The sequence below is a fragment of the Ochlerotatus camptorhynchus genome, unplaced genomic scaffold, assembly GCF_037179485.1.
Source record: "Ochlerotatus camptorhynchus isolate MF236.1 unplaced genomic scaffold, CSIRO-AGI_Acam_v1.1 ptg000215l, whole genome shotgun sequence".
In the NCBI taxonomy this organism is placed as follows: Eukaryota; Metazoa; Arthropoda; class Insecta; order Diptera; family Culicidae; genus Ochlerotatus; species Ochlerotatus camptorhynchus.
In genome coordinates this window covers 300,662-328,221 of record NW_027040705.1, presented here as the reverse complement: position 1 = coordinate 328,221, position 27,560 = coordinate 300,662, and the positions used below count along the sequence as shown (strand labels likewise).

General features: G+C 38.7%; 1 protein-coding gene across 4 annotated transcripts in view; it reads right to left on the bottom strand.

Annotated features, from left to right (window-relative positions):
- Positions 1-27,560, bottom strand: part of Npc1a (Niemann-Pick type C-1a) — a 123,919-nt gene that overhangs the window by 9,646 nt on the left and 86,713 nt on the right. The window contains exons 6-11 of one of the 4 annotated variants that reach the window (XM_065224754.1): positions 17,843-17,977; positions 15,212-15,391; positions 13,305-15,155; positions 12,350-13,219; positions 7,416-7,495; positions 6,158-6,209 (exon numbers count right to left, since the gene is read on the bottom strand). In XM_065224754.1, coding sequence (XP_065080826.1) covers positions 6,158-6,209; positions 7,416-7,495; positions 12,350-13,219; positions 13,305-15,155; positions 15,212-15,391; positions 17,843-17,977 — 3,168 coding nt within the window. The remainder of the gene's footprint in view (positions 1-6,157; positions 6,210-7,415; positions 7,496-12,349; positions 13,220-13,304; positions 15,156-15,211; positions 15,392-17,842; positions 17,978-27,560) is intronic. The other 3 variants (XM_065224756.1, XM_065224757.1, XM_065224755.1) reach the window with 3 other exon arrangements.

Sequence of the window (27,560 nt, the reverse complement as noted above, 5' to 3'; positions counted from 1 at the left end):
CTCCGATTTAACTTCCCATCGATACACTCGTCTATGATACCCATTAGACGATAAAACGAACTCGTTCCTTTGTTCTCGAGTTTCGCTAATTAATTTGGGTATGGATACACGCTTTGTTAGATTTTATAATGTTGTAGAATCTCACCTTGTTCTTTTACAGAATTTTTACATAAATTTGAACTAGACCGGTACGGCATGCCAGGTTCTTTCATCGAACATCATTCCTAATCTTGTTTGGCAACTCACTAGCGTTCAACCTGATCGATCCCCCTTGTTCACTGCGCACAGCTTCGTCTTGTTCCAGTCGGAACCATTTTCATTGCCCGACATTGTTACGATATGCCCAGCCCACCGTAGTTGCCCGATTTTCGCATTTGATCTAAATTTCTTAACTTACAAACCTGCTGCAATGCTACATAATGATTCAATTCTTTTCTACAGTGATTCAACAATTTCCGAGCTAAATCCAATCTTTTCAAAATTGGTTTAAAATTTTTAGAACTGAAACCATTCAGAAACGATTCAAGAAATTCCTAATTGAGGTGACACTTTTTTTCAGCAGATTCAAAGCTGAGTCTGAACTTTTTTGAAGTGGGTTCAAACTTTCGAATAAGTTATCAACATTTTTCTAGCTGAGTCAAAACTTTTCTGTTATCTTATTCAATCCTTTTTAAAGTTGTCAAGGCTTTCCTGCAGTGATCCAACATATCCCGAACTTAAGTTTTAAAGAATTAGTTTCGCATTTTCTGGAGTGAGGCCACATTAGCTGATTTAATCCCTTTCCTAAATGAATCCAAAGCTTCCTGCATTGATTCAACTTTTTCCGCACTGAATCCAAACTTGTCAGAAAGGGTTTGACATTTTCCTAAGATTTTTGTTAACTGCTTTGGCATTTGGTAAGGACACAATCTTGTTTAGGTCATCTAGTTTTCCTTGAAGTGTAGAAAGTTGTCCGAAGTGAACCGATACTTTTTTGTGCTTAAATTTTCCAAAGGGAGTCAAACCTTTTCTGAAGTGGTTCAATACCTTCCTTAGGGAGTCCAAACTTTTCTGTTGTGTGAAAAATTAAGCTGCTGAGGAATGGACCTTCGTGTGTTCATACCTGATGGTAGATTTTTTTAGCAAGCACAATTGTTGAGAAAACTGGCTTTACATCAACAAAAGTACGTATTTTTTATGAAAATTTTAATTTCTTGACCAGCCAAGTTGGATTTTGGCTCCGTTCTTTGAAAAGCAGGCTTGGATTTTATAGAATAGAACATGCTTAATCCATGCGTGAAGGACAAACCTGGTTAATATTCACAAAAGTAGGTATTTTCATGGAAATGTGATTTTTCCATGTTGCCGAACTGAATTTTAGCTCCTATCTTTGAAAAATAGGCTTGTATTTTATAGAGTAGAACATGCTGAATCCATACGTAATGGTTGAATTTTTAAATTTTTTAGAAAACCGAGTTTACAAAAGTACGTAGGTTCATAGAAACCTTGATTTTCTGTTCTGCCAAATTGAATTTCGGTTACGATCTTTGAAAATAGACTTGGATTTCATAGAATGGACCTTGCTGAATTTAAACGTGATGGCACATTTTTTGAAGCATGCACAATTGTTTAGAAAAGTGGGTTCAAATTATCAAAAGTAGGTTTATTCATAGAAATTTGCGTTTCCTGTTCAGCCAAGTTGAATTTCAGCGGCGCCGGTGGTGTGGTGGTAAGCGTGATTGCCTCTCATCCCAGCTGGCCTGGGTTCAATCCCAGTCGGCGCCACTGGGATGTTCTGAGGCGTAACATCTTTGATCACGCCTTCCTTCAGAAGGGAAGTAAAGCCGTTGATCCCCGGTTCATGAGTTGATGGATCGATATGTAGGGTCCAGGTGTGGGAGCTGCCTCCCTGGCGTCGGTAGCATTGGTGCTCAGCATGGAAAACAAGTTCGATGGAAAAAAAAAATCAAGGAAAAAAGGTTGAATTTCGGCTCCTTCCATTGAACATAGACTGGATTTTATAGAATTTCTGAATCCATACGTATTTTCGTACGTTTATAGATTTTATAGAATTGACCTTGCTGAATCCATACGTGAAGGTTGAACCTGGATAATATTCACAAAAGTACGTATTTTCATAGAAATTTGATTTTTCTGTTCTGCCGAACCGAATTTCTGCTCACATCTTTGAAAAATAGGCTTGTATTTTATAGAATGGACCTTGCTGAATCCATACGTGAAGGTTGAATCGGGTTTTGTATTTCGAAAAGTATATTTTTTATATAAATTTCGGTTTCCTATTTCAGCTAAGTTGGATTTTGATGCGGACCATTTGAAAGTTATGTTTGGATTTTATAGAATGGACCTTGCTGAATTCATACGTGATTTTTTTTAAGCATACACAAAGCCAGGTTGAAATTGACAAAACTATGTATTTTTATTAAAAATATGGTTTTTATGTTCAGCCAAGATTGATTTTGACTCCTTCCGTTAAATATTAGGATTGAATTTGGTTGAATAGACCTTCCTGAATCCATACGTCTAGTACGCACAATTGTTGAGAAAACTGGGTTAAATTCACAAAGTAGGTATTTTCATATCGATTTGGGTTTCCTGTTCTGCCATATTATATTTGAATAAGGAGGATCTATCGAAAACAGAACGTTTTTTTTTTCGATAAGAACTATTACGTTTGTGGTATTCCGATGGATGGTTTACCCGGAATTTATCAAAACCCAAAATCAGTTGCTTTGATCCTATTGATCTACATTATTACCAATGTTCTGAAAGGAAACAAAAGCTTATGCGTGAAATGTCTTGTTGACAGAAGAAAAACTTGTGATTTGTTCCGGCCTAATTGGATCACATTTAAACTCTTGGTCCTGTATAACGCCTAAAGGTATGTAACGTTTCATATAAAACAGCTGCTGCGAATATTTTACTTCTATTGTTGACTGGTTCAATAAAATGAACGAAATAATTTATATCGTAATTACACAAGAAGGATCACTGAATGATTCTTCTTGCTGAAGACATTCATTTTAAGATGCATTGAACCATATTTTATGGGTGGACAAATATTAGATACGATGTGTGCAATAATAGAATTACAATGCAAATGATGCGTGCAACAATTGGGTTCTGAGGCGCATTTAAAAAAAAACTTACTGCAAGGAAAGCTTTTATGAATATACACTGATTATTAGCTGTAGAAATGCTTCATTAATCGCATTGAAAGGTTTCTTGAGGAATTTCTACTTCAAAAACTCGTATAAACGCGAAATAACAAAAGGTACATTAAAGGGTGATACGGTCAATATTTGGTCAAGGGAAAACGCGTGTAAATCGGTGAAATCGTTTATTTAAAAAATCAAATTAAATTTCTTTTTCAAGTTCAATTAGTATAAAATTCAGGAAAAATATTCAGTTAGGCTTCCGCTTTTCCAAATCCGAATTGCCGGGCCTTACGCTTGACCCCTGCCATCAGATTTTGTACAGCCACCTTCTACGCCGCAGAAAGCCAGTTTGCCTTGAACTGCTGCTCGCCCTTAGCAGTTTTTTTGGTCTTCTTTAGGTTCCGCTTGACAATAGCCCAGTATTTCTCAATTGGGCGGAGCTCTGGCGTGTTGGGAGGGTTCTTGTCCTTGGGAACCACCTGCACGTTGTTGGCGGCGTACCACTCCATGGCCTTTTTACCGTAATGGCAAGATGTCAAATCCGGCCAAAACAGTACGGAACAACCGTGTTTCTTCAGGAAAGGCAGCAGACGTTTATTCAAACACTTTTCACGTAAATTTCTTGGTTGACAGTCCCGGAAGCTATGAAAATGCTGCTTTTTACAGATGGCTTGCCAAACCAGATATTTCTTTGCGAACTTTGACAGTTTCATGTGCTTGAAAACATTTGCTACCTTTCCCCTTCCTTTTGCCGTATAAAACTCCTGTCCCGGAAGCTGCTTGTAGTCGGCTTTGACGTAGGTTTCGTCGTCCATTACCACGCAGTCAAACTTCGTCAGCATCGTCGTGTACAGCCTCCGGGATCGCGCTTTGGCCGTCGTATTTTGTTTATCATCGCGATTTGGAGTCACTACCTTCTTGTAAGTCGATAGTCCGGCTCGTTTTTTGGCTCGATGCACGGTTGTAGACGATACACCCAGCTTATTTGCGGCATCTCGGAGAGAGAGGTTAGGGTTTCGCTTGAAACTACTTTGTCGTCTCAGCGGCTTCCGGTTTTCGATTTCCCCCCGATCCAGACTTCCTAGCTGTCGACAAACGTTCCCCAAACACTTTAATTACATTTGTAACGGTTGATTTGGCAACTTTTAGCGATTTTGCCAACTTTGCGTGCGAGTAGCTCGGATTTTCGCGATGCGCGAGCAAAATTTTGATACGCTGCTCTTCTTGCTTGGACGGCATTTTGACAACTGAAGAGTGAATTCCAAAATCAAAATAGGAGCAACATTCTACACACACACACCTTCAAAATGAGGGGTGTTCAGGTTTTTTAAATGCAAAATTGAAAGAAATACGTCAAGTTGATATTGACCAAATTTTGACCGTATCACCCTTTATGATCCTATCCTTCAAAAGATAGAATCGAAAAAATACCATATCAGAAACCGTCAAAAGTGTGCCCTTTGTAAACTGAGGGGAGTATCCTATTTGGTATAATAACCATTTGACATACATTCGATTTTTATATATTACTGCATTTTCATCCTGATCTGTTTTTCAAAAACATGAAAAAACAGCTCATGCTTAAAAGAAGGGAGAATACCCATTTTCATTATTATTTTGTCTTCTATTGATCATGAGCTCTTCTTTCATATTCAGTTGAAGTACAGCCCATGATATAAAAAAAGGCCAGAGAACTGTGTATCGATGTAAAGAAATGTGTTTCCGCTAGTATGCCAAATGGTTATTTTGAAATATTTTGATCCGAATTTCGATAGTACAGAGATTAGACCTTTTTTTTCTAAGCCGAGATCTCGAACAAAAAAAGTCCAACTCCGATTCGTGAAAATTGTATTGAGATCTACGAGATCCTGATTTTTTATAGATTTGTGAGTCATTGTTACTGTTCATGATTCCAAAGATACAGGAAAAAATGCTATAAAATATAATTTTGTTGACCACAGAAATCTTGAGAAATGCCACAGATTGTATAGTTAATTTCGTACGAATTTTAAATTTTCTGAATTTTCACAATCGCCGCCATCTTCTTTGCAGAACATGTCAAAATTAATTAAAAAAAACAGCGAATTAACGTTTTAAATAAGATCCTTCACGCTGAAAATGAAAAAACTACAGGCTACCATCTATTCATAATTTATAATATATCATAAGTTTCTAATTCTATGAAAGTGTTGTATTTACATTATTTACATGCAGTCTTCTACCCACCGTCTATTCTAACATATGTGGAAATGTTTAGGCTTTGTTTTAAAAATGATTGGTTGCACACAAAAATATTTTACAGATTTTAAGGAATTTGAACCACTTTGTAGTAAATCGAATAAACCGAAAAGGAAATCTCACAAATGCCTCAAATGTAAATTTCTAGTCGAAAGGTAGTTGGAAATGAAAAGCTGCTGGAAATCCGCCAAAAGACTGCAATCATAGGCAAGTGCTTCCTATTAGTACTAAAGTCAGTTAACCCTCACTATTTTTTTTTTAATTTCACTACGCGCTACCTATTGCCTAATAGGAGATGATGATCTAGTACCAACCTTTGCTGCTGTGCCGATCGAATATGTATACATTGCCAATTAGTGTCAAGTCTTTTCGCTAGCGCACTTATTCTACGTTTGTTTCTGGTCGCGAAGGTTCTCTCAATTCGATAGAGTACGGAGCTACGTTTACACAAGCACGAGGAAGACATACTACATTCACAAGTAGGAAAATACAGTCACGATTTCTTCACGGAAGATTGCATTAAGCCACTGGATGTACTGGATAGGTCCGAGGAGGTCCACGAAACCCATTATCACGTAGGGAAGCTGAGCTGTCTTTTGTGAGTTACACATACACTTAACACGTGGGATTACTTTACAATTTTGTTTCTAGCATATTGGTACTAAGAACAGACAAACAGACTCAGTGAGGGAGACGACTGTTGTGTTTTTGGTATTGCGCTTATCTACTACAACAGAGAGACTACACGGAGTATACTTATTAACCATGGACATCGGCTTCGACTTGGTCAAACATAAAGATTCTTTCATCCCAGCGCTGTAAAAAAGAAAAGAACAGAACAATACGAAATGCGAAATACAAAAAATCATACACGAGGGCGTTGTATATTGCTTGCTGTTTAAAACTAAACCTATCCTAAGTTGCATTGAATTTCGATTCCTTTTTTTTATTTTTTTGGTGGTCGAAAATCAGGTACTAGAAGTTGCAATGATTGCACGGTGTTTGGTAATATTGTGATGGCAGTGCAACAGGATTCCCATTAGAGCGTATATAGACTAAGTAGCTTGTCAGGTGTAAAGTTTTTGCGAGTGCTGTTTCGACTCGCTTAAATCGCTTAAAAGGTGATTGGCGTGATTCTAAAAATTCTTTGTACAGAAGAAGCAAGTTCAGCCGGAGCTTAGCTGGAAGAGTTGAAGAATGCTTTGTTAATAACCGAGTAGATCATCCGGACACCTATCACCACTGGATAGTTGAGATGCATTGTTGTTACTATTCAAGGGTTTTCTCTTAGAGAAGTTGAAGTTGAACGAAAACATGTCAAACGGTGTGAATAAATATGCCATATAAATGTCAGAAACCAGTAAAAAGCAGTTAGAATATTGGAATGAGCTAGTCTAATGAAACCAAGAAAAGGAACTTAAATGAATTGCAAAAATGCTAATGAAACGCGTAAGACAAGACAAACATTCATGCAAGCCGTTGTTAGAAAAGGAACTGTAAATGAAAATGATTACCAAAACGGAAAAAAATGGTGCTAAAACTACTCGCTACGCATGAACACACAATCCAATTTTAAAGCTTCAGCGTTGCTCCCAGACAGTATTCTGGATTGGAGTAGACCGTACTGTTGCTGGCCGGATTGTAGGCTTCCCGGTTGCCCCAACGGATAATCCTCTTCCAGAATGTGACCAGCCCGATCCCCTTTTTGCCACTGTCCCCTTTACTACCACCACCCCGCGTCGACCGTTTGTAGTCTCCGTCGAAATCACTATGTACAGGCACCGTCCCGAAGAAGTACCGACGGGTCTCGTCACACCGTATGCTACTGTTGCTAGTGGAACATACAAAATTAATGCTTTTCGTGCTAGTACTACTGTTATCACTAAGACCGGCAGCAGTGCATTCCTCTAGTACCGAGGCGGTGCGCTCAAGCAATGTGATGTTCGTCGGATGGATGATGGAACTAGTACAACAACAATCATAGCAAAAACAACAAGAACAAGTACGGATCGGTTTGCTTACGGTTGAGAGTGACGTTTCCTGGGTGTCCTGCATCGCCTGCCGTCGGTGGTTGGCCAGTTTCACCTTGTTGATGGGGGCGCCTGACGTAGCCGAAATTCAAACGGTTTCCATGGGTATGGGATGATTGCGCGCGGCGAGCCGGTATGCGTGAGGGTGGATTTGAAATTTCGAGGAATTCCCAAGGACGGTATCAAATTTTACCCATAAATTTGATTGCAGTTTTTTAGTTGTGTGTGTGGGTGTGTGTGGGAACGGTCAGAAAAGGATGAGAAAAAGACGATAAAGATAATTTAGATATGTGGATTTCGGAATACATGACGAACGAACGAACGAAGGCATACACGACGTGCTGGTTGTTGAGAGTACGAATTGAAAGGTAGTACTAGAATAGGATAAAACTGATCAATACTGAACAAAATTTGTTTTCATGGGAAGCACATGTAACGCATGTGCGACATTTCGTGGAAGTCTATTTTGTGATATACCGTGAAGTGCCATAATTATACGCGGCACCTAATTCCACGCATTTCACCAAAACTTTGAAGTAGGGGAAATGGATGTAATGTTGGGCTTAATGCCCCTAATTTGGCCCCGTACATAAATTCAGCAATCGACTAAATTTTCAATAGCGACCAAAAATATCCATTAGTACCGTCCCAATGACGCGTTCATCTAGATAAATTTAATAAATCTAGATAGAGCTGGAATTAGGGCAAAACAGCTTTTGTAAGCAATGAATTCTATCGATGATTTCTGGGAACTCAAGGCACCCCAAATCAAAATACTGATGTTCGGTCACGAGAAGTGCTGTAAATTCTCAAAATCAGTTGAGCATTTTTGATGAAAATGAGAAAAGTAGCTATTCGCTATCAAAGGGAACCTCCTCCGAATGGGTGGTATCAGTTGCTTAGTCATTTGACGAAGGCATGGATCATTCTCATTTGAGAAACGCTATATATCATTCAATTGAGTGTAACCTACACACAAACGGAGCTCTGGTTGACATTCCGGCAAAAAAGCGAAGCCAACCCGACTCCAACCTGACTTCTATCAAACCCCAACCCGATGTTGACCCGACATAAACTTAAAATTGACCCGGCAACAACACGACATTGGGTCGACATTGACCTTAAATTAGCCTTACATTGATCCGACATCGGGTCGACTTGTCTGTTCGGGACCATTTTGCTGGATTTCTTCCATACTCCACTGTCGTATATCAAATTATACTGAGTGACTCAATTGACAGTGACAATGAGCTTCGAATGGGAAAGGGGCTCTTCAAATTATGGTCATGTGAGAATTCGTTTACACAGAATTGATTGAATGGTTGTATTGGTTCATCTTCAATCGAATGATATAAAAATTTAAAGCACTGGTCACAAGACTAAAAAAAAACTGCAAATGCTCTAATTTCCGTTAAACATAATATTAACGAATTGACTCTAGGTTCATCAGTACTTGTTTAAAAAAATAAAATTTGAAAAACATGAATTGCTGTAAAAAATATTTAAAGTTTACTGCAAAAAACTATCAAAGTTACCCCGTTTTACGGTACCATTTTTCTATTTCGCGGAATGCTTTAACACTCCGAATACGGTGGGTAAAATACTTTACGCCGACTACGAAGCCTTCGAAAAACGTGTAACAGCAAGTTTGCAATGATATAACTTTCTTGATGAATTTCCAAAATTGTGGTACCTCTAGAATTCCTAGGCTCTGTAGATTATTTTAATTGCAGAAAAATTAAAAATAGGGTCGTCAAAAGCGAAAAGAGTCGTTACACGTTTTTTTAAAGGTGTGTTTTTGGGTTTTGCAAGCGGTTTAAGAACCATCATTTAGATTAATGGGCACAAATGTTCATAACTAGCCAGAATACAGTCATGGTTCCTATACATGGAACCTGGAGATAACGGAACGGTCCTCGAAAGATCCGGAACATCCGTAAAAGTGGACTATCCATAAACCTGATCATAGAACTCTGTGTTTTTTTTTTCGAAAACATTTGGAAATGTGATATAAGAAAAAATTTGCGTTCAGGAACATCCGTAAAAGTGTTCAATCTATGAATCTGATCCTAGAGCTCCAGGTTTTTTTTTTCGAAAACACTTGGGACTGGCATATATAAATTAATTAAGGGTCGTGACATAAACATGTACCTAAAAGGCCATGGGACCGTCCTCCGGAAGATTTGGAACATTCTTAAAAATGGTCAATCCATGAAACTGATCTTAGACCTCCGTTTTTTTTCGAAAGCATTTTAAATTGTGATATAATAAAGAATTTTGCGTCATGACATAAACATGGACAAAGATGGCCATGAGGCCGTCCTCTGGTAGGTCCGGAACATCAGTAAAAGAGGTCAACCAATGAATCTGATCCTAGAGCTTCCCAATTTTTTTTTTCATAAACATTAGCAGCTGTGATATAAGAAATAATTTGGGGTCATGGCATAAACATGTACCTGCACGGCCATGGGATCGTCGTCTGGAATACCTGTAACATCCAGAACATGTGGAACTGTGATATCCAGAACATGTGGAACTGTGATATAAGAAATAATTTGGGGTCGTAACATAAACATGGACCCGAATGACCATGAAACCGTCTTCAGGAAGATCCGTAAAAGTGGTGCATCGATGATACTGATTCTTGAACTTCGCAAATTTCTTGAAAACACTTCGAACTGTGAAGTTTTCGAAAAAAAAATCACGGTTTTTTCACAGTTTCATCTATGAAACACGGATGTTCCGGATCTTTCAAATGACGGTCCAATCGCCATCCAGGTTCATGTTTATGTCACGACCCCAAATTCATTCTTATAACACAGTTCCTAATCTTTTTAAATAAACTGCGGAGCTCTAGGATTAGTTTCAAGAATTTACCACTTTTAAGGATGTCCTAGATCTTCCAGAGGAAGATCTCATGTCCATTTTTTTCTTATATCACAGTTCCAAGAGATAAAAAGAAACTGCTGAGAAGTTTCATGGATGAACCAATTTTACCGATGATCCGAACCTTCCAAAGGACGGTTCCATAGCCAACCGGGTCCATATTTATGTCACGACCTCAAATTCTTTCTCATATTACAGTCCCACGTGTTTTCGAAAGAACTGCGAAGCTCTAGGATCAGTTTCATGGATGGACCACTTTAAAGGATCTTTCGGATCTTCCGGAGGAGGGTCTCATGGCCATCCGGGACCATGTTTATTTCATGACCCTAATTTTTTTCTTATATCACAGTTACATGGATGAATCACTTTTACGGATGTTCCGGATCAACCCAAAATTCTTTCTTATATCTCAGTTCCACGTGTTTTCGAAAAAATCGCGGAACTCTAGGATCAGTTTCATGAATAGACCACTTTTACGGATGTTCCGAATCTTCCGTAGGACCGTTCCGTTGTCTCCAGGATCCATATATAGGAACCATGACTGTATTTTGGCTAATTATGAACATTTTTACCCATTAATCTAATGTTTGGATACTAGGCCACTTGCTAAGCCTATAAACACTCCTTTAAAAAAAACGTGTAACGACTCTTTTGGCTTTTGGTTAAAGTAGACGACCCTATTTTTAATCTTTTTACAATCAAAATCATTTACAGATTCTAGGAATTCTAGAAGTACCACAATTTTGGAAATTCATCAAGAAATGACTAAGTTATGCCATTGCAAACTTGCCGTTACACGTTTTTCGGAGGCATCGTATTCGGAGTGTTAAAGGGTGTATTCAATAAAAATGGCACACACATGGATAGCTGTAACTTTTTATTATTATTATAATTATTATGCTAAAAAAATAAAATTTTCCAGAAAGTACTGAACAATATGCCATGATTCAAATGGCATTTAATCCAGAAAACAAAATGTTATCTTGTGACAAAAAACTACATTATCACGTAATTTACAGATAGCTTTGCTTAAATTTTACTTTAAGTTTAGAGTGGCCGTCTTACTCTGTCGTCCCCTATCTGTAGGCATCCGTCGCGAAAATTATTCTAGTTAGAGTATGTTTGTCCGACTGTCGGACACCGTTTTTAGGTTATGTCGAATGTTAAATTTTTTCACTGCTCATTATTTTGTGTTCTTGGTTGAAAATCTGAAATATTACATTACAAGCTAGGGTCCATAGAAGTCTTCCAAAAATTGAAGGTTATAAATCGGTCCAAAAACCACCGAGCAATTTCGTAAAACTGATCATTTGTAAATCATGCGTCTACTTTTCTGAGTGTAGTGTTCCACACAAAATATCTAACATTTATGAAAGACATGATCGTATTACCGTTGTACTTCTTTGATATAGTACGTCGATTGCGGTAATACAAAGGAACTACAATCATGTCTGTCGATGTTATAGAATCGCAAAATGTTTACCAGTACCTAATTCTAGTACTACCTTTCTTCCCTTCTTTCGATTTCATCAGTTAAAACAACACAAACTTGAACCCCTTTTACAAAGACAGCACAATTCACAAATACAAACAACCCAACACGCACTCGCACAGACACACATACACTCACACAGGGATGAATTCTCTAGCATGCAGTAGATAAAACACTGTTAGTCCTTCTCACGAGAGCTAGCATGAACGAATTACGAATGACGAGGTGTTCATAGATTTGTTAGCTACGTAAATCGTATCACTACACACGAGCGTTCTCTCAGTGACATTTATATCGACACATTTGTTTGGTTTTGTTTCAATTTGGAAAATGTTTTATTCTACATGTCTGGTCTAGTGTGTACACAAAAAAATAAAAAAATTAAATAAACGAAAGTAAATGGACGTTTCTAGTCTAAAACAATGTAAACAGAAAATAAGACTATCCTAAAAGTAGGGCAATACTCGAACATCAGACATTCACAAACAGGTAGGTTTATCTGCTTCGAATTTGTCACACAGCCAATATACCGCTATCTCTCTACTTACCGATGTAGCTCAGCAGGACCGGCAGGAACACGAGACCATGGGCGGCACCGTACAGCACAATGCCCAGATACATCCTAAAGTAGAACACCTGGAAGATCTGGCTCTGGGCGAACCCTAGCACCAGGATTCCCCCGAACTTGGTCAGCGTGATGCCGGAGAACACCGAGCTGCCCATTTTGGTCAGTGCATCGGCTGCCCGTTTCTCCCGGGTCTCCTCCAGCGAAACGGAGAAACTGTGCACCAGATGGGAGCAGAACTCCACACTGATGCCGACTGCCATCACCAGATTCACCAGCGAGACGGCATTCAGCGAGATGCTCCAGTGGTACATCAGCCCACCGATGTTGATGACAATCATCGTGATCGTTATGACGACCACCACCGACGAATGGATGTCGAAGCCCATCAGCAGGAATGTCACGATAAAGATGGCCAGTACCGAAATGCCCATGCTCTTGAGCGTGTCCGGCCACATGGTCAAATACTGTTCGTAGAACACGTAGAACACCGAATACGGGAATACTTCAACCTCTTGAATTTCCGCTTCACTTCGCCCTTCCAGCCGTAACTTGGCTTGGATGGTGCTGGTAATGTTGGCGGAAACTTTCCGAGCGGAACGCAACGCTTCGTAGTAATCGGACGACGTCTTCAGGATGGTGTGATATGCCATAAAGTAGGAAGCGCCAACCTCGCTGTTCTTACTGCTGGGTATCGATTTGAGGTTAACTGCGCTTCCATACGCTGCATGGCCGGCTTTAGCGCAATCTGCATCTGGGTTGTCCTGCAGGAAGAAGGATACGTATCGCTGGAAGCTCGGCTCGTTTGGTCGATTCCAAGAGGTCATGTTGATCGAACATTTTCCACAGGACTCTGGTTGTTGGGGGGGAAAAAATACCGCAATTAAGTTTTCTGTATGTAGGTAAATAATATTCTCGAAAATTTAGTTAGCACTTACGGTCATGAGGGCAGAACGATCCGTTAGGGTACTGCTTACAGCAGAAATCCGAGGCCACGGACCAATCGATGTAGTCGTCTAACCAGGATGCAGCTGGGCGTGAGATGTAAGTTTCCTCCGGACGTCTGCTAGCGATGTACACCTGGGTCGACAAGCTATCCAGATTACAGTGCTGTCCACCGCATATCAAATTCTGATCGTACGGTTGCGAATAGTTCAGTCCACTCTTCACAACAAAGTACATCGGTGGTCCAATGCTAAGATACTGACCGAGATAGCGGAAGTATTTGAGCACAAAGCTATCACCGGGCATGGAGAGTTCCTGATCCAAACCAATATCGATATGCGGAGCAACGGAAATGCTCCAGCATAGCCACCCGAAGAACACAACCATCACTCCCACGCGAATCGGTTTCTGCATGATGAAAGGCACATAGATGCTCTTGAAGAACTTGTACAGCAGACCTTCCTTGTTGGCATTGACTGGAACGTCCTTCTTGGAGCCTCGCAGGAAAAATAGCACATCATACCGATTGTCAGCTTGCCTAGCAGTATCCAGAGCCAGCAGACTCACGAAGCAGGTGATTTGTAGGAAAAAGTCAATCAGTAAGGCCATACCGGCGTACAAGGCGAAGGCACGAACAGCAGGCATATCGGAAAGGCCACCCAGGAAGAAACAACAGCTTTCACTGACCGCCGTCAATAGGATCGATGGTCCTACACGGCCCAGAATTCGTCCTATGTGTTCCGCGTGAGTTTCCGTTGGCTTTTTAGTGTCTCTCTGATGGGTCTGAACGAGAATGAAAATATTATCTACTCCGACAGCGAGAACCAAGAACGGGATGACTTCAACGATGATCAGCGTTGCCGGAAGTCCGATGTAGCCGAAGATACCCACAGAAGCTACCACTGAGGCCAGTACGATCACTACACCACCGAGGCCCAACGTGATCTTCGAATCGATCAACGCTCGATTCCACTGATTCACATGCCCCAGCGAAACAGCAATGTAGGCAAACATGATGATGTACGAAACAAGAATAGTCGAAACATCCGATTGGGATTCCCGTCGCAGTTCGTCTTCGATCGATCGCTCTGAGGTGAAGGCAATGCTCATGTTTGCCCGCGTCCAGTTCTTCATAAATGCCACGTAGCTCTCTTCCCAAGCCAGTGCAGCCGTCAGTTTACTTTTGTCATGGTAGTTCCTTACCAGGAAGGTCAATATCACGGCATTTGCATTCTCATATTTAGGTTTCACATCGGCTGACGATGGTTGCGGGATGCCACCGAGAGCAATAGCGGGATCCACCGGCCCACCATACGGAGCCAAACACAACGGATTGTACGGATTGCCAAAACATTGCATCAATCTGTCGAGGTAGGTTACCGAAAACCCTTGCGTGTCTTCATCTTCTTCCTCAAAAGTGTCAACGTCATCCTGGAAGTAACCCCACAGCGATTGCACTACACAATCTTCTGTCTCGGTGGGACCCCGGTAGTCCGCCGTAAGAGGTGCGAAGCAAATGTCCTGCAATCCAACCGTACTGTTGTTTTCCATGGTCGCTTCAATATTTTTGATCGATTGCTGCAGTTCGAACACATCCAACAGGAACTGTTTGTTGAAAACCGGTCCAAACACTATTGCACCGTTGGAAGTGTTGTGGACCACGTTGGAGAGGTTCTCCGCTTTGATGATGAGTTGCTCGATTCGGTAGAAGGGTTCAAAGTGTGAATCAAAGTATTCGCGCTCGACGCGGGACCGCGAGTTTGGCGATGCCCACAGCTCGACAGGGTTGGTGGTGATGTGCAGGAACTTGATACCGAATCCCATGGCCACGATGAACAGGAGACCTGCGATGGATAAAATAATGATACACATGTTCTAGACTAATCTGATAAAAGCATACCAAACAGCAGCACGATCCAGGGATGCTTGGCACAGGTGGTGCCCCAAATGGTGAAGAACTTCTCCAGCGCGGTTTCCGTCTTGGCACCCAATCGCTCGAAGTAACCGGCTTCGTCATCGTCGTCCCCGTTGATGGCACTCGGATGCGGGCGGAGTTCCTGTTCGCCATCCCATGTTGCACCTGTTGGCGTGTTCCGGAGGAAGGTACGTATTGTGTGTTAGTATTACGTTGATTCATAGTACACTTGAGTTACTTTTGCTGAAGAAGATAGACTGGGAGATTTGTGACTTCTTACGTGCAACATATTGAGCTACTTGAATCGAACATTCGTCTGTACAGCTATCTATAAACAACACGTTTAGGATGCATGTAAGAAGTTTGCATTTAGTACACAGAATACACAGGTATTATAAGACAGTTTGGGACATGCACTTCTACAGAATCAAAAAAAAAAATAAACACAAAATCACTACATAAGCAACATCCAAAAAAGTTAGCAACAGTGCAAACACAATATTCTAGGCTACGAAGCTAATTGCTATCTAGCAGCATCCAACAACTTTGACCTGTTACTGTTAGAAGGAAAAATAACATCGATTCGTCAGATGACGTGGAACTGGCTCCAATGACTTTGAACGTCGATTTTTTGCGGATTGAGACTCATTCAGGCAAGTCAATAGCAGCATCTGGTACATGAAGTTTGCTCTATCAGATGGCGTAGTAAGTTAACGTAGATGTGTTGTCATTCGGGAGAAATCGACGTTTTAAGGTGAATCGCTGTGACATCCTTATTCTCGGATCCACTTCGAAACTTTAAGTGCACAAATATTAGCTTTTACGACACGCGTAGCATTCAAATTGTTACTCCACGTTTGCTGCACTGCAGCATACATGAAGTAACAATTTCAGGTGAAATGGGGCACCGATTTTCAGGATTTGTGTAATTGAAAATTCGAAGTGGAAGTGCATGTATAGCCTACGTGGCGGCCATTTGTGGATTGTACAAGGAATCACCTTAAGTCATTGTTTACATATGGCACATTGACCCTTTTCACATGTTCGTCTAGAGGTTGAAAAAAGAACACGTTGTCATTAGCAGGGGCAACCATCAGCCAGTTTCATGTTTTTTTTTTTTTAAATTGAATATTAGGTACTTAAAAGTTGTCCGGTTTCATGCTTGAATTTTGAAAGAATATAATGGAATTCCTCAAGTAGCGTAAAACGAGATGTAGATGGTCATTAAGGCGATTTTCGTTTGTATTGAGTAGCTGTCAACAGTTCATTTTTCTGACAAACAATGCATTCTTCCACAATTAGGTTGGTATGTAAAATTGCAGGAATATTTATGGCTGTTGTTTGAAAAATTCATTTTAATAAATAGGTATTTCTCCTGATCTGATTTTGAAATAATTTAAAGACTTAAAGTGGACATTTTATACGGTAGATGGAGTTGTTAGTTCCGTTAGAGTACGTCAGTGTCTCTTTGAGATCTTTAAGTTGACGATGCCAGGAGCGTATAATATGTCCACTTTAAGACTGATATTTGACGTTAAGCATGTTATTCATTGCCTACATTTAGATGTCTTAGGTGTAAGAAGATGTTCGAAAAAAGCATATCGCTAATGTTGGATGTAGGGGGGATGTCAAGATAATAAATATTAAACCAGAAAATTCTTGAAATTGTAAATAACCTCCAACTGGATCAACAATGGGTTATTTGCCTCTGAGAACTGATCGTTCACAGTACAAATTTTTCGTTTTACAGCAGCCGGCATCAGGTAAGATCACCAGAAACACGTTAATGTCACTCGATAAGTATTGATGATACAAAAATAGATCGCCATGGGAGATGCATTTGCGCCAGTGTCATCTCGTTAAATATGCTAATATATCGACCGACATCCTAAGATCTAACGTATTTTTACTAAAGCTTTCAACTACGCAAGCAACAAATATTAACACACTACAAACAGTTAGCATCCATTAGACAGAAGACATAAAGCGATAAAAGTAAGAGACGGTAGCAAAATGAGCGTTGATTTTCACGCATGATGATGAGAGTGAGTCTACTTTTTTTTGCCTAATGAGAAGATGACGATGAGTTAACGCTTTCGGTAAATGAAACGGAAACGTGACACACTTCGTTACATCTAGCCAACAAATGCTATTCGAATGATGCCTACATGACGACGAGTGGCAACCACGAGAGAGAGGAGCCGGTTCTTTGTAGTACAATTTACAACTTTGCACGTGCGACAATGTGATTTGTGGGATGGGAGTGAGTAAATTAGTGTTTAGATTTTCCCAAGATGAATACCGGGTGAATAATGATGCCTAGAACAAGCGCGTTGAATCATGCGGTGATGCATTGTGCGGTGATTGGTCGATTAACCTGGTTTACAAAGAGGGATGTGAAACTTGCGTTGTTTGTGTATGTGTTCAACAGGTGGGTGTGGAAACGTGATGAGTTTTTTTTTTTAAATACCAGCAAAAGCATTACAACGATAAACGTGATAACACATCAACAGAAAGGACACAATTTGGAAAAAAAACTAACTAAATCAAATAAACGGAAAATCGACAGTTAGAAGTGCGTGTACAACAACGGAATCAAAACAAAACAAAACCTACTGGATCTCTTCGATTGTAGGGGCGAATCTTCGCGATCGGTGCCCAAGTCGCCACTGTTAGATAGTCCTTCGGCCAAACGGCGACCCACGGTCGAGCGCAGGTCCGAGTGCAATGTGTCACCAGGCACCAGTAGTTCTGTGTGTTTTGGAGTGTGGTTTATAAATTAAAATACATGAATGATGAATGGCCAATTTCGCACAATTGGATTTTGTTTTCATTTTGGCGAGCAATTTTGCACCAAAAGATCATCCAAAACGGTATGGCACAAACCAAAAAAAAAAAGAGAAAAAGAGAAAATGATCAGATTGTTTATAATTAAATGATGATCGATGATATTGAATGAATCAATGAGACCAATTTGAAGGATAAAAGTCAGTCAGGATTAGTCACACCGTGAGACCAAGATACCAATTTCCAAGTGTTGCCGCTGTTCCTGTTGACCCTAACCCTGAAGTATGCCTGTGTAAGTGTGGTGTAAGTGGGATGCTCAGAAAATGCACTTTTGCTCGTGTTTATATTGACTGACGGACGGACGGAAGGAGGAGGAGGAGGAGGAAGATCCGCAGACAATTTACCTACATAGCAGCCGCAGCGTAGCAGCCAGCGCCAGTGTGTACAGCTGGGAGGAGGAATGGATTGGCTCTCCACGGTCAGATTGTTAGGGAAACAATAATGAATCGGCGATGAAACGAGATTTTAATTGCACTATAATTAAAGCTAAACACACTCGCTGACGACGATGATCACGGAAAGGGGGGCACGCGCGAAAAAGAGATTTTGTTCGATTCGTTTGGAAATTTCCCTTTTTGCGAAATAGTACAAACTGTAGTCGATTGCAAGCAGTGCGACGAGGGTGCTATCTAATTTGATTGATTGCTGAAATCTCCAACTTTCGATCAGGTTCAATCAAACCGCATAGAAGAATCGTATAACTATAAATTTGTATAAAATTCGGGCCTATTTCAAATCACACATGCACACAAATTTCAGTTATACAGTGTATCTCAAAATTGAGTGTACAGATGTCCTTAAATTTTTGAAAAAACAGCTGTAAAAGTCCAATTTAAAGAGATACATTTCTGAATTTTCGGTTACTGAATCATCATACATTTATCAATTGTTGGTACAGTATTGGACTTATTTCGTTGCGTTTATTAAAAGTAAGAGGTATTTGAGAAAAACGCTTTTTTTCTTGAAATACTTTAATATCTAAAATACAATCACAGGGTTGTTACAAGATTTTCTAAATTTGATCCGCGAAATCCGCGATTTCTCAAAAGAAATCCACGACTTCAAATACTAATCCGCGGAAAAAAAAAACTGTTTTCATTGCCTAAAAATAGCATTTGTATACTACTACATGGCATGTCAACCCGCATAAACGCGAACCATAAATTGACCTTACCTAAAATGGTTAAAAATTGTTTATAATCCCTGCTAAACTTTAACTGAAATGGTTATGGAACTTTACATGAACGTTTAATGATAAAGTTTCAACCTTATGTATTATGGTTTTTTGGAACTGGACCTTACAAATAATGGGTTGTTAAGAACCATTACCGTTCCAAATTCTTGTTTTCTCCATACATTTTCGGAAAGAGAACTATATTAGAACCTTTTAACTTATGGTTTGAGAACTTTAATGGTAATGGTTATGGTAGTCAGTAAGGTCCACGAATGGTTTTGTAACATCGATCAACTTTATGTGGAATATATCGCGAATTGGTTGCCTGTAATTTACTGATTACCAATTCACGATATATTCCACGTAAAGTTGAGCGATAATACAAAACCATTAATGGACCTTACTGACTACCATAACCATTACCATTAATGTTCTCAAATCATAAGTAAAAACGTTCTTATATAGTTCTCTTTCTGAAAATGTATGGAGAAAACAAGAATTTGGAATGGTAATGGTTCTTAACAACCCATTATTTGTAAGGTCCAGTTCCAAAAAACCATAATACATAAGGTTGAAACTTTATCATTAAACGTTCATGTAAAGTTCCATAACCATTTCAGTTAAAGTTTAGCAGGGATTATAAACAATTTTTAACCATTTTAGGTAAGGTCAATTTATGGTTCGCCTTTACCGACTGAGCTAAAGGAGTATCGTTTGTAACTTTTGATTTTTTTAAAAGTTACATTGTATCATCTTCAGTTATTTACGTATAGTATAAATTCTGAGTAATTAGTAAACACAATAAAACACCATTACATTATGAGATTGGTCACGTCGCGTTCTGTATTTACACGGATATTCCTAGGGTTCTGTCCAATGGTGAGACATTTTCATGATATTTTTTTTTTATTTCTGATATGAACCTAGCACTTTTCGTTGTCAAATCATAACCAAATCGTATATATGTGACTTTGTTGATCATGCACGACTTATTACTATGTATACCGAAAATTATAGGTTTTTCAAATCGTCCAGGACATCAGTTGATTTGTTCTACTAGATCAAACAAGCCTGCAATAATGTCTGTAGTATCGGAAAATGTCCAATCAGATTCAAAGTGTCTATGTGGATCATGCATGATCTATTTCCGAGTAATCCAGATTTTCAAGGTTGTTCAAATCATCCTGGAGTTCAGATAATTTGATCTACTACATCAAGAGATTGGGACAATGTCTTTAGTATCGAAATATTTCCAGACAGATGCACAGAGTCTATGTGGATCTTGCATGAACTATTGCCATGTATACCATATTAGACTGATGCAAACTTTGAAATTTTCGCTCCACAGTGCTCAAACGGTTTCAAATCAGGTCCTGATTAGCCTCCCAAAATGTTAACTCATTTGGTAAGAAACTGACTTGGCACAAACTATTCGAAGTTTATATGGAAATTACTATGGGAAATCCAAACTTTTTGTTCATTATCTTCTACCCATTTTTCATATTGCTTTTTCGAAAATTTCTATAACTATTCTTACGGGAAATCTAAGCTACAACTTTGTGGAATATCGTTTTTCAGCCAAATGTAAAATTAAATTGTTATTAATTGTTTAAGAGATTGATAATCTTATGGCATGATCAAGCAGCTGTTCTGTGGGCAACACTGTATTCTGCAGTGTGACATAGTAGCCATGATATTTGTGCTCTATTCTACGCGCCATAAACATCAATGTTGCCTGCTGAACAGTTGATTGAGCATAATCATAAGACATCTGTGAAAATTTGCTACAATAACTGCTATCATTTTTAAAAGCATAGTGATGTGGTGAATTGTTAGATTGATATGAATAAAAACATAAGTTTTACCATAGTAATGCCCATATAAACTTGAAATGGTTTGTGCCAAGTCAGTTTCTTACTAAAGTAGTTCAAATTTTGGGAGGCTAAGCAGGACCCAATTTGGAACCGTTTAAGCACTGTGGAGCGAAAATTTCAAATTTTGCATCAGTCCAATACCATATGTTTTAAGTTCTCCAAATCGCTGTGGGCGTCATAGCCCAGTCAGTAAAGGCACGGTATTACCAAGCCGGAGGCGGTGGGTTCGATTCCCGGTCCGGTCGAGGGAATCTGGAAATTTTCTCGATTTCCCTGAGCATTGAGTATCATTGTGCTTGCCACACAATATTCGAATTCATTCATTGGTATTGGCATCGAAAGCTCTCAATTAATAACTGTGGAAGTGCATTTAGAACACTTAGCACGCAAAAAGCTAATATGCACTAAGCAATAAGCTTGAAATGTGAATAAGAAGAAGAAGACATCGTTTTGGAGTTCAGATGATTTTTTCTACTAGATCAACCATGACTGGGATAAAGTCTGTAGTATCGAAATATGTCCAAACAGATTCATAGTGTCTATATGGATAAATGATAATTTCCACGTATACCAGATGATCTAGGTTCTCCAAATCGTCCTGCAGTTCAGATAATTTGTTTTACTAGATCAACAAGGACTAGGATAATATCTGTAGTATCGAAATATCGATTTGGAAATCCTAGAACATTTGGCATACAAGGAAATAGGTTGACATGATCCACATATACACTGCAAATTTGTTTGGGCATATTTCGATACTACAGATATTGAATTAGTCTTGGGTGATCAAGTATCAAGTTTGGACATATTTCGATACTACAAACATTATTGCAGTCTTGGTTGATATAGTAGAACAAATCAACTGAACTCCAGGACGATTTGGAGAACCTAGAATATCCGGTATACATGGCAATTACTCGCATATATACGATTCGTTTATTATTCGACAACGAAAAATGCTATGTTCATATTGGGAAAAAAGGAAAATGTCTCACATTGGACAGACCTGAAGGAATTTCCGTGTAAATCCGGTGTGACTTATGGAATTGTGATCATTTCTTGATTATTTGCAGGGTGTTTGGTTTGAACCGGTAAAAAATTGAGAGCCAAATGAACAATTGATGACAGCAAAATAATCCGGGACGGAAAGATTACAATGAATTCCACGATTTTTGTGACAGTACATCAGTCCCTTCGCGATTTTCACGACATCATTTAATGTTTCCGCGAATTAGACTAAACTTCTTAAAACTTTGCTCATTTTTAGTCATAATAAAGATCATTAATATTCCACTATTTTTTTTTAAACTTCGTCCAATAGGTTGAAAATTGACCGTTTTACTAAAATAAATGTTACTTCATACAGGTTCTTCCAATGTAGTCCAAAACTATAGCGAAAATCCAATAAATATCTGTTTAACCACCAGCCAAGATTTTAAAAAAAATATATCTATTTCCAATGTTTCAAAAGAAAAAATCACTAGGGTGTACGCTCAATTTTGCGATACACTGTATATAAAGAGAAATTCAATTTTTATCAAACCACACTTTTTCCTATTCTTGAACACGCTTGATTTTTCAAGGAAATGTTTAATTGCCTTTTATAGCTTACATTTTTTCTAAGTAAGCCAGTAATAGAATATTTATTATAATGATATTGAAATGCATTTTAATTTCCTCAAATTTTCCATGATTTTTTTTGGCATGATCAGAACAAACAAAAATGATTTTTTTCAAAATTTGAATCCCAACAGAATTGTATCATAAGATTTTAAATCAACGCTGGTCCAATGAGCTTTTCAAATCTCTGAAGTTTATTGAACCCCGTTAAATGTTGATGCTTCTGTATAAATAATTAAAAGATTCCTAAAATCTAGTTCATGCAAATCATTTTTGAAAAGATTTATATTAAGCATTTTGCGTCAAAGATAATCCCCTAGATTAACCTCGCTTAGTCCAGTGAAAATAAAAGTTGATCAATTGAAATGTAATATAACTCTGCATTTTTACAAAGAAAATCATATGGTACTATGAAAAACATCAATCTTTATCTTTTTCTGGATTGAGCAAAAACATCTCTGTGGGATCACCCCTTGTGTAGGAATCCATTATGGAGCAGAAAGTATTGCGACTTTCACTTACTTTAAACTTTTACTGAATGCAAAAAGATAGCATCCAAAAAAATAACTCTGAACGAGTGTTGACCAAGCAGATAACTGCTAGTAGCCTCGGAACTGACAGCAGCAGTAGAACGAAACAGGCGAGAAACTGAAAGAATATGAAAAACGTTCTCACCGAGTAAACAATGAGGTCTAAAATCAACGAGTGAGTCAAATTCATCCAGATCTCCTCCATCTTCATGGTGATCAGCAAATCTCGATTAGCATTTTTCCGGTGTTCTCCCGGAATTATGGAAATTTTCGTGGTTTAACGATATACATTTGAGTTAAGCATAAAACTTAATGCGATTGAGCCGATGGTTAAATGGGGCATTTCTAAGACAGCAGCACCTTCGCAGGATCTTGAATTTGGTTCTGCGACACGTTCGAAGTCTTTGCTCAAAGAGAGTTGAGAGTTCTTTTCAGAATTCTTCTAAAATAAATTTGAAATTCTCTCTGGAAGTCTCTTGAAAATGTGTTTGTAACAGTCCAGAAATTCTCTGTAGAACACTCCTGAAAATTATTAAAATTCGTCCTTAGATTCTCTTCGAATTTTAAACTCTTTCATGCAATTCACCTCAGATTTTCAACCAGCAATTCTAAAGGTTGTCCTATTAGCTTTTATCAGCAAAACTTGTTATCAACACTATCGGGCAGAGCCAAATTCCGAGTATTGACTTCAATTTTTTTCAGAATTATCTTGGTGTTCTCCTTTAAATTCTTCTGGAAATTGCATGGAATTTTCACTCGAAATGCGTTTGGAATTATCTTCAAAAATTTTTTATAGATCTTTGCAGAATTATTTTGGAAAATTCGCTTCCCTTGGCATTTTTCACGAATCCTGGAATCTTTTTCACTCTTGGAAAATCTAGTAAAAGCAATCTTAGAGATTTTCCTAAAGCTCCCTAGCAAATATTCTCTGAAATGCCTAAAATCGGCTCAAATTTGTTTTGTAAAAAAACTAAAATTCTCTTAATAGTTCTTCAAAATGACTGCAAATCTAGCCCAGTTCAAGGGTCTCGAAATCTTTTTTTTTTTTTGGAGAGGACGAGGTATATTTCTCCAGATTTGTCATCTTTAGGTTTTTTTTTTGCGGTGGCTTCAAATTCCAGGATGTCCAATCAAATACAATTTTACAATTCACGGTTTTTTCTCGGCTATTAAAAAAAACAACCCAACGTCCCCCTGCTTCAAACAAAAAAGGCGTTAAAAATAACCGTTTATAGATAATCATATATTTGCAGAATTGTTCTACAATACGTTTACTTTGGCAAAAATAAGAGATGAGATTTGCATTAACATATTGATCATCTAGATCCGCCTTCGGATAACGGTTTATCGATGGATTCCACACACCCGGTTTTAAAATATCTCATGCTAACAAAATACGGACCTGACGAACGATAAATAAAACAATACTAATCCTTAGCGGCACCATTCAGTCGTAAACGAAACAATTAAATTACAGCAAGAAAATTTTCGACAACACTACGCGCTTGACAATTTTTTCGCTGATGTCGTAAAGCTTGCAATCTTTGTCTGACTTGTCAACATTGACGTATGATTGAACCTGAGACGTGACTTGACAATCGGGTAGCGATCTCTAGCCAATTTGCTGTCACATCCGAGCCAGTTGCTGATTGGTCGATTTAACAGTAGCAATCGTAGAATAAAAAGGTGAGAGGGATCACAGGCAGTGCTGACAGTGATGCCGGAATCAATGTTGACGTCAATGGCGTTGTTAATTGTTTATATTTGCGAAAGGAAAGTTGGAAAATAGGGTTCACGTTGTGCTTTAAGCGATGGATATTCTTGGTTGTTTTTATTGTGTTAAGCAAAAATGATGTACAAGGTGCTAAACTGCGGTAGAAACTCCGAATCAATTTAAAATTAAAATAGAAAAATCATTATGTAATCCTGGCATCATTGGTCAACTCCGTCAAACACCATGCACTAATTTTCGACGGGCATTCTTTAAAAAAAACATCAAGAAGAACGAGAAGCTGGATTGTCAAGTCCCGTCCCGGGATCGAACCAACGGGCCAAAAAAATCTGCTTCAAGCAAACTGCAAGCAAACTGTTCTTGGATGACTTTCATGCCACCGGAGTGACTTTAACACTCTTGGATCATTCGTAATTTATCCGGGTGAGATTTGAAATCATGACTTTGGCGTGAGAGGTATGGATTCAGATATTTATGTTTTACAGACTAACCAAGGTATTCTACGATGTTCTGACTAATCTTATGGTTAGCACAAATTTTTTTAAATTTATCTTTGAATCAATCATCTTATGATTTGTTTTCGGCATGCAAAGAGTTTGAGATCGGACACTGTTTTTATATGCATAAAATCTGCTTCTCTATCTTAAAATCGAGCTTCAAGTAGCTTCGTAACGTTCTTTTTTATTATGAAATAATTAGATGCCATGATCATATTTTGAATTGGTAGCATACAAGAAGAGGTTGCAATGAATGTGTTTGACATATTTGACTGTTTATTTCACTTCATTAGAGTCACAATCAGCGATTTTTCACACACTCACTCACTCACCCAGCGATCAGAAAATCTCATAGAAAGCAAAATTTACAGGTTTTATGTTTCAAACGCATACTTTGTAACCTCTTCTTGTAAGTTACAAGTAAAACATGCCATCATACCATCTTTTGGTTTTATAATGCCGAAAACCATTATTTTAGCTGAAATCAGTATTTGCAACCTTGATCCGAATTCCCGTTTTTTCCCGGATTTCCCGGTTGGATGGACACCCTGAAATTCTCAGGTTTTACCGGTTTTATCCGTTTACTGGTCTCTCTGCATTTTACATATGAAACATTTGTTCTTAATCCCCTTATATTTGTTTTGGCTTATGCATATTGTGAGACCCAGCTCCACACGAAAATTATACCGGATAATACGCTTAACCAAAAGCTAATTCGCGGGCGGATTCCTCCAGTGGGAAATCGTAAAAACAGCGCTTTCACCTCCAAAATTCTGTCAGTAGATTATATCTAAACTGAAATAGCAGCAACATTACAATACTAAAATTTTACTGAGAAGCTAATTTTACGAGCTAACCTTGCTTCCAATGAAGACCTAGAATACTCAATAAAGCCACTCTATGCTGTCAAGGCGATATTTGAATCATTATTCAATCATAAAAGTGCTACTCCAAACGATAAAAAAAAAATCCTTCAAGCAAGACCATTAGCTTTAATTCTCATCTAGTTAGTTCTCTGAGCTTAACAAGCTGTTCAGAAAACAATAAGGAACAATAACAAGAAGTATTTAAAAAAAAATCATCATCTTCTCTTAAAGCTGGGAAAGTTCTCTTATTACTAAGCGTTTAAATTTGCCATATCAAAACCAACAAAAGCTTCATACACCATTTTATGGAATTCTGTTGATGAAAAAAGTCAGAGGCAAATGAATGTAAATAATTTTTCATGTCTGAACATAAGGCAATAAGTGTAACTATCAAACAATGGCATCACTGAAATCAATGAAAACTTCTAAATATTATGATTCCAGTGGGAATTCTTGGTCAACTAAGGCTTGTACACGAAAAAAATGCACAATTTTTATCCGTGTGTAACTTTTTTATCCGTGGGTAAAAATTGATGAAAATCTGGGTATAACTAGTTTGGAGTGAATTGTTTCATAACAACCGGTTCAGTGGTTATTGAGATGTCATCGAAACAAGAAGAAAATCGCCGGAGAATTTTGCGCGCCGTCATGGAAAATCCGACTGCGACCATGAGATGGATCGGAAGACAACTGGGAATCACCCATACAACTGTGTCTCGGTGATAAAATCGTTTAAGGAGTCCCAGACGACCGAGCGGCGGGCTGGAAGTGGAAGAAAATCGAAGATAGCTGACCCTGTGAAGACCCGGAAGGTGTTGGATTATTTCAAGCGTAATCCGAACCTTTCGGTTCGCGACGCGGCTCTTAAGGCAAAGTGTTTCGCCTGGTTCGTTCAGCAAACCATGAAACGAGCTGGGCTTCGTGTATTCAAGGTCCGGAAGGCACCGAACCGGCGTGATCAACAAAACACGGCGGCCAAATCCCGCGCAAGGAAGCTGTATCGCAGACGTAAAGCAGATACCGGGGCTGGAGTTCTACGTTGCCAAATCACGGTTTGATGTTCCGGAAGACATAAGAAAGAAGAAAGTGGACAAATTCGCCAAAAAATACTTGCTCTTGCAGGCCATATGCCAATGTGGTAGACCGTACATCACAATGGGTACCATCAACAGCGAAATTTACCGCACCGAGTGC